We start from the raw sequence: 8,904 nt of genomic DNA, 5'->3' as shown, positions 1-8,904 counted from the left end.
GGCAGTACTTTACTTTAACTGGAGGGACAGGCACACGTTATACGTCATTTGTACAGCTTTACATGCTTGTTTACATTGCTGTCAAGTTTTATGACTTGGGCTCTCATACTATTGGAACCTTATGCGACACAAAATTGCATGCTTTATATGACATATTTTCACTTAGTCACGGGCCATAACATTGCATTCATTTGGTGAAGCAACATATAGGTTCATAGGTACACAGCTTTACTTGCTGTCTGGTTAACATCCCTGCACAATTTTGTACCTATGTGACCTTATGACGTTGCGCGCAACAGTGTTTTTGTTTAACTAAGTCAAGGTCAACACTACTTAACCCTTACCGGTTACATCGCCACACAAACCCAAACGGGGCCGTTGCAATAAAGGTCTGAGTCGATTTCAGTCGTACCTTGGAATTACCGAAGTCTCGTTTTTTTGTTATTTTGCCTTATTATATTTGAGTTAAACGAACTTTAGCCAGTACTAAAAATGAACACAATGTTGAGGAAATAAACACGTCTTGACGTTTATAATAAAGATTTTAGATTATAAAAGTTACGACTTAACTCCCTTATTCAAACAACCCCTGATGCACAAATTAACATGCTGTTTCAAGTTTTGGAAAAAAGGTCATCATTCAGGAAAATATTTTGAAGATACGCGAGACACAATATGTCCAGACGGACGGATAGACAGACATACAGACAGACGGGCGGATGCACGGACGAACGTACGTACAAGGATAAATACATTTGCCCTCCGTTGTCAGTGTAGGCATTTTTAAACATTCCAATCAATCCTATTTAATCAGTGAAACGTAGTTTGCTGAGCAAATCGAAACCACAAGGCCTGTGACGTTAACGCCAATTTAGTGGACATCGAGTGTTGTACATTCCCGTTAAACCTGCAATTTGTGACAAGCGAACAATCCGTAGATCAACATAGGGCATAGTTTGGGATGAGATTGCTTTGATTTACGTCTCCCAACATTTTATTGGAATGAACCGTATACTTATATTATGTTGCTCTTGCTGTTGTTTGAGTAGTTACTGGGTTGCTTTATTGGTATTATTCGACTTCAAGCCGGTGAGTTTGAAGACTGTTAATTATGACCATTGTTTTCATTTATTAATAAACCCACTCATTCCTCCATCAGTCTACAAGGTGTGACTCGACCATTGAACCTTCTCCCTCCTCTATCTCATCAGACTACAAGTTGTGATCCGACCATTGAAGCCTCTCCCTCCTCTCCCCCATCAGACTACACGTTGTTACCCGACCATTGCACCCTCTTCTTCATCTCCCCCATCAGACTACAAGCTGTGACCCGACGATTGCACCCTCTTCTTCCTCTCCCCCATCAGACTACATGTTGTTACCCGACCATTGCACCCTCGTTTTCATCTTCCCCATCAGACTACAAGTTGTTACTCGACCATTACACCCTCTCCCCCCCCCCCCCCCCCATCAGATTACACGTTGGTACTCGACCATTGCACACACACTTTCCCTCCTCTCCCCCATCAAACTACAAGTTGTGACCCGACCACTAAACCCAATCCTTCCTCTCCCCCATCAGACTACAAGTTATTACCCGACCACTGAACCCTCTTCTTCCTCTTCTTAGACTACAAGTTATTATCCGACCACTGAACCCTCTTCTTTTTCTACCCCATCAGACTATAAGTTATCACCCGACCACTGAACCCTCTTCTTCCTCTTCCCCATCAGATAACACATTGTTACCCGACCATTGAATCCTCTTCTTCCTCTCCCCCATCAGACTACACGTTGTTACTCGACCACTGAACCCTTTCCCTCCCTCCCCCCATCAGACTTTAAGTTATGACCCGACTATTAAACCCTCTCACTCCTCTCCCCCATCAGACTACAAGTTGTAACCAGACCATTGAATCCTCTCCTTCCTCTCCGCCATCAGACTACAAGTTGTGACCCGACCATTGAACCCTCTCCCTCCCTCCCTCCCTCCCTCCCCCATCAGACTACAAATTGCTACCCGACCATTGAACACACGCCTTCCTCTCCCCCATCAGACTACAAGTTGTTACCCGACCACTGAACCCTCTCCTTCCTCTGCCCCCATCAGACTACAAGTTGTTACCCGACCACTGAACCAATCCTTCCTCTCCCCCATCAGACTACAAATTGTGATCCGACCACTGAACCCTCTTCTTCCTCTCCACCATCAGAATACAAGTTGTTACCCGACCACAAAACTCACTCCTTCCTCTCCCCCATCAGATTACAAGTTGTTACCCGACCACTAAACCCACTCCTTCCTCTCCCCCATCAGACTACACGTTTTTACTCGACCATTACACCCTCTTCTTCCTCTCCCCCATCAGACTTCAAGTTGTGACCCGACCACTAAACCCACTCCTTCCTCTCCCCCATCAGACTACGAGTTGTTACTCGACCATTACACCCTCTTCGTCCTCTCCCTCATCAGACTACAAGTTGTTACCCGACCACTAAACCCACTCCTTCCTCTCCCCCATCAGACTAAAAGTTGTTACTCGACCATTACACCTTCTTCTTCCTCTCCCCCATCAGACTTCAAGTTTTGACCCGACCACTGAACCCACTCCTTCCTCTCCCCAATCAGACTACAAGTTATTACCCGACCACTGAACCCTCTTCTTCCTCTTCCCCATCAGACTACAAGTTATTACCCGACCAATTAACCCTCTTCTTCCTCTACCCAACCAGACTACAAGTTATCACCCGACCACTGAACCCTCTTCTTCCTCTTCCCCATCAGACTACACGTTGTTACCAAACCACTGAATCCTCTTCTTCCTCTCCCCCATCAGACTACAAGTTGTGACCCGACCACTGAACCCTCTTCTTCCTCTCCCCCATCAGACTACAAGATGTTACTCGACCACTGAACCCTCTTCTTCCTCTCCCCCATCAAACTACAAGTTATGACCCGACCATTAAACCCTCTCCCTCCTCTCCCCCATCAGACTACAAGTTGTAACCCGACCACTGAACCCTCTCCTTCCTATCCCCCATTAGACTACAAGTTGTGACCCGACAATTGAACCCTCTCCCTCCCTTCCTCCCTCCCTCCCTCCCCCATCAGACTACAAATTGTTACCCGACCATTGAACCCACTCCTTCCTCTCCCCCATCAGACAACAACTTGTTACCCGATTACTGAACCCTCTCCTTCCTCTCCCCCATCAGACTACAAATTGTGATCCGACCACTGAACCTCCCCCTCCCTCCCCATCAGCCTACACGTTGTTACCCGACCACTGAACCCTCTTCTTCCTTTCCCCCATCATACTACAAGTTGTTACTCGACCATTACACCTTCTTCTTCCTCTCCCCCATCAGACTTCAAGTTTTGACCCGACCACTGAACCCACTCCTTCCTCTCCCCAATCAGACTACAAGTTATTACCCGACCACTGAACCCTCTTCTTCCTCTTCCCCATCAGACAACAAGTTATTACCCGACCACTGAACCCTCTTCTTCCTCTACCCCACCAGACTACAAGTTATCACCCGACCACTGAACCCTCTTCTTCCTCTTCCCCATCAGACTACAAGTTGTGACCCGATCACTGAACCCTCTTCTTCCTCTCACCCATCAGACTACACGTTGTTACCAAACCACTGAATCCTCTCCTTCCTCTCCCCCATCAGACTACAAGTTGTGACCCGATCACTGAACCCTCTTCTTCCTCTCCCCCATCAGACTACAAGATGTTACTCGACCACTGAACCCTCTTCTTCCTCTCCCCCATCAAACTACAAGTTATGACCCGACCATTAAACCCTCTCCCTCCTCTCCCCCATCAGACTACAAGTTGTAACCCGACCACTGAACCCTCTCCTTCCTCTCCCCCATTAGACTACAAGTTGTGACCCGACAATTGAACCCTCTCCCTCCCTTCCTCCCTCCCTCCCTCCCCCATCAGACTACAAATTGTTACCCGACCATTGAACCCACTCCTTCCTCTCCCCCATCAGACAACAACTTGTTACCCGATTACTGAACCCTCTCCTTCCTCTCCCCCATCAGACTACAAATTGTGATCCGACCACTGAACCCTCCCCCTCCCTCCCCATCAGCCTACACGTTGTTACCCGACCACTGAACCCTCTTCTTCCTTTCCCCCATCATACTACAAGTTGTGACCCGACCATTGAACCCTCCCCCTCCCTCCTCCATCAGCCTATACGTTGTTACCCGACCACTGAACCCTCTTCTTCCTCTCCCCCATCAGACTACAAGTTGTGACCCGACCATTGAACCCTCTCCCTCCCTCCCCCATCAGACAACACGTTGTTACCCGACCACTGAACCCTCTTCTTCCTCTTCCCCATCAGACTACTAGTTATGACCCGACCATTGAACCCTCTCCTCAATCCTCCATCGGACTACACGTTGTTACCCGACCACTGAACCCTCTTCTTCCTCTCCCCCATCAGACTACAAGTTGTGACCCGATCATTGAACCCACTCCTTCCTCTCCCCCATCAGACTACAAGTTGTTACCCGACCACTGAACCCACTCCTTCCTCTCCTCCATCAAACTACAAATTGTGATCCGACCACTGAACCCTCTGCTTCCTCTCCACCATCAGAATACACATTGTTACCCGACCATTGAATCCTCTCCTTCCTCTCCCCCATTAGACTACAAGTTGTGACCCGACCACTGAACCCTCTCCCTCCCTCCTTCATCAGACCTCACGTTGTTACTCGAACACTGAACCCTCTTCTTCCTCTCCCCCATCAGACTACAAGTTGTTACTCGACCACTGAACCCTTTCCCACCCTCCCCCATCAGACTATAAGTTATGACCCGACTATTAAACCCTCTCCCTCCTCTCCCCCATCAGACTACAAGTTGTAACCAGACCATTGAATCCTCTCCTTCATCTCCGCCATCAGACTACAAGTTGTGACCCGACCATTGAACCCTCTCCCTCCCTCCCTCCCTCCCTCCCTCCCCCATCAGACTACAAATTGTTACCCGACCATTGAACCCACGCCTTCCTCTCCCCCATCAGACTACAAGTTGTTACCCGACCACTGAACCCTCTCCTTCCTCTGCCCCCATCAGACTACAAGTTGTTACCCGACCACTGAACCAATCCTTCCTCTCCCCCATCAGACTACAAATTGTGATCCGACCACTGAACCCTCTTCTTCCTCTCCACCATCAGAATACAGGTTGTTACCTGACCACTAAACTCACTCCTTCCTCTCCCCCATCAGATTACAAGTTGTTACCCGACCACTAAACCCACTCCTTCCTCTCCCCCATCAGACTACAAGTTTTTACTCGACCATTACACCCTCTTCTTCCTCTCCCTTATCAGACTTCAAGTTGTGACCCGACCACTAAACCCACTCCTTCCTCTCCACCATCAGACTACAAGTTGTTACTCGACCATTACACCCTCTTCGTCCTCTCCCTCATCAGACTACAAGTTGTTACCCGACCACTAAACCCACTCCTTCCTCTCCCCCATCAGACTAAAAGTTGTTACTCGACCATTACACCTTCTTCTTCCTCTCCCCCATCAGACTTCAAGTTTTGACCCGACCACTGAACCCACTCCTTCCTCTCCCCAATCAGACTACAAGTTATTACCCGACCACTGAACCCTCTTCTTCCTCTTCCCCATCAGACTACAAGTTATTACCCGACCACTGAACCCTCTTCTTCCTCTACCCCACCAGACTTCAAGTTATCACCCGACCACTGAACCCTCTCCCTCCCTCCCCCATCAGACTACACGTTGTTACCAAACCATTGAATCCTCTCCTTCCTCTCCCCCATCAGACTACAAGTTGTGACCCGACCACTAAACCCTCTTCTTCCTCTACCCCATCAGACTACAAGATGTTACTCGACCACTGAACCCTCTTTTTCCTCTCCCCCATCAAACTACAAGTTATGACCCGACCATTAAACCCTCTCCATCCTCTCCCCCATCAGACTACAAGTTGTAACCCGACCACTGAACCCTCTCCTTCCTCTCCCCCATTAGACTACAAGTTGTGACCCGACAATTGAACCCTCTCCCTCCCTTCCTCCCTCCCTCCCTCCCCCATCAGACTACAAATTGTTACCCGACCATTGAACCAACTCCATCCTCTCCCCCATCAGACTACAACTTGTTACCCGATTACTGAACCCTCTCCTTCCTCTCCCCCATCAGACTACAAATTGTGATCCGACCACTGAACCCTCCCCCTCCCTCCCCATCAGCCTACACGTTGTTACCCGACCACTGAACCCTCTTCTTCCTTTCCCCCATCATACTACAAGTTGTGACCCGACCATTAAACCCTCCCCCTCCCTCCTCCATCAGCCTATACGTTGTTACCCGACCACTGAACCCTCTTCTTCCTCTCCCCCATCAGACTACAAGTTGTGACCCGACCATTGAACCCTCTCCCTCCCTCCCCATCAGACAACACGTTGTTACCCGACCACTGAACCCTCTTCTTCCTCTTCCCCATCAGACTACTAGTTATGACCCGACCATTGAACCCTCTCCTCCCTCCTCCATCGGACTACACGTTGTTACCCGACCACTGAACCCTCTTCATCCTCTCCCCCATCAGACTACAAGTTGTGACCCGATCATTGAACCCACTCCTTCCTCTCCCCCATCAGACTACAAGTTGTTACCCGACCACTGAACCCACTCCTTCCTCTCCTCCATCAAACTACAAATTGTGATCCGACCACTGAACCCTCTGCTTCCTCTCCACCATCAGAATACAAGTTGTTACGCGACCTCTGAACCCTCTTCTTCCTTTCCCCAATCATACTACAAGTTGTGACCCGACCATTGAACCCTCCCCCTCCCTCCCCCATCAGCCTACACGTTGTTACCCGACCACTGAACCCTCTTCTTCCTCTCCCCCATCAGACTACAAGTTGTGACACGACCATTGAACACTCTCCCTCCCTCCCCTATCAGACTACACGTTGTAACCCGACCACTGAACCCTCTTCTTCCTCTCCCCCATCAGACTACAAGTTATGACCCGACCACTGAACCGTCTCCCTCCCTCTCCCATCAGACTACACGTTTTTACCCGACCACTGAACCCACTCCTTCTCTCCCCAATCAGACTAAAAATTGTCTCCCGACCATTGAACCCTCTCCCTTCTCTCCCCCAACAGACTACAGCATGTGACCCGACCACTGAACCCTCTCCCTCCTCTCCCCCATCAGACTACAAGATGTGACCCGACCATTGAACCCTCTCCCTCCCTCCCTCCCTCCCTCCCTCCCTCCTCAGACTACAAATTGTTACCCGTACATTGAACCCTCTCCTTCCTCTCCCCCATCAGACTACACGTTGTGACCCGACCATTGAACCCTCTCCCTCCTCTCCCTCATCAGACTACACGTTGTGACCCGACCACTGAACCCTCTCCCTCCTCTCCCCCATCAGACTACAAGTTCCGACCCGATCATTGAACCCTCTCCCTCCCTCCCTCCCTCCCTCCCTCCCCCATCAGACTACAAATTGTTACCCGTACATTGAACCCTCTCCTTCCTCTCCCCCATCAGACTACACGTTGTTACCCGACCACTGAACCCACTCCTTCCTCTCCCTCATCAGACTACAAGTTATTACCCGACCACTGAACCCACTTCTTCCTCCTCTCCCCCATCAGACTACAAGTTGTAACCCGACCACTGAACCCACTCCTTCCTCTCCCCCATCAGACTACAAGTTGTGACCCGACCATTGAACCCTCTCCCTCCCTCCCCCATCAGATTTCAAGTTGTTACCCGACCATTGAACCCTCTCTCTCTCTCCTCTCCCCCATCAGACTACAAGTTGTGACCCAACCATTGAACCCTCTCCCTCCCTCCCTCCCTCCCTCCCTCCTTCCCTCCCCCAATCAGACTACAAGTTGTACCAGACCACTGAACCCTTTCCCTCCCTCCCTCCACCATCAGACTACAAGTTGTGACCCGACCATTGAACCCTCTCCCTCCCTCCCTCCCTTCCTCCCCCAATCATACTACAAGTTATACCAGACCACTGAACCCTCTCCCTTCCTCCCCCATCAGACTACAAGTTGTGACCCGACCATTGAACCCTCTCCCTCCCTCCCTCCCTTCCTTCCCCATCAGACTACAAGTTGTACCAGACCACTGAACCCTCTCCCTCCCTCCCTCCCTTCCTCCCCCAATCAGATTACAAGATGTACCAGACCACTGAACCCTCTCTCTCTCTCTCCTCTCCCCCATCAGACTACAAGTTGTGACCCGAACATTGAACCCTCTCCCTCCCTCCCTGCCTTCCTCCCCCAATCAGACTACAAGTTGCACCAGTCCATTGAACCCTCTCCCTCCCTCCCTCCCTTCCTCCCCCAATCAGACTACAAGTTGTACCAGACCACTGAACTCTCTCCCTCCCTCCCCCAATCAAACTACAAGTTGTACCATACCAATGAACCCTCTCCCTCCCTCCCCAATCAGACTACAAGTTGTATCAGATCACTGAACCCTCTCCCTCCCTCCCTCCCTCCCTCCCTTCCTCCCCCATCAGACTATTAGTTGTACCAGACCACTGAACCCTCTCCCTCCCTCCCCCAATCAGACTACAAGTTGTACCAGGCCACTGAACCCTCTCCCTCCCTCTCCAATCAGACTACAAGTTGTACCAGTCCACTGAACCCTCTCCCTCCCTCCCTCCCTTCCTCCCCCATCAGACAACAAGTTGTACCAGACCACTGAACCCTCTCCCTCCCTCCCTCCCTTCCTCCCCAATCAGACTACAAGTTGTACCAGACCACTGAACCCTCTCCCTCCCTCCCGCCATCAGACTACAAGTTGTACCAGAGCCCTGAACCCAAGTACCAGACCCCTGAACCCTCT

At 50.4% G+C, this 8,904-nt stretch overlaps 1 protein-coding gene across 1 annotated transcript; it reads left to right on the top strand.

Moving 5' to 3' along the window:
* The first annotated feature begins 675 nt into the window (after positions 1–675).
* Positions 676–8,583, top strand: LOC128219289 (soluble scavenger receptor cysteine-rich domain-containing protein SSC5D-like). Its single transcript, XM_052927099.1, has 7 exons — positions 676–773; positions 1,160–1,325; positions 2,370–2,480; positions 5,368–5,478; positions 6,214–6,425; positions 7,191–7,326; positions 7,744–8,583. The coding sequence occupies exons 1-7, from the start codon at positions 676–678 to the stop codon at positions 8,581–8,583; spliced, it is 1,674 nt and encodes a 557-aa protein (XP_052783059.1).
* Positions 8,584–8,904: the final 321 nt, after the last annotated feature.

This window comes from Mya arenaria, chromosome 15 (genome assembly GCF_026914265.1).
Source record: "Mya arenaria isolate MELC-2E11 chromosome 15, ASM2691426v1".
In the NCBI taxonomy this organism is placed as follows: domain Eukaryota; kingdom Metazoa; phylum Mollusca; class Bivalvia; order Myida; family Myidae; genus Mya; species Mya arenaria.
Note: the sequence above shows the minus strand (reverse complement) of the source record. Positions and strands in the feature narration are given on the sequence as shown.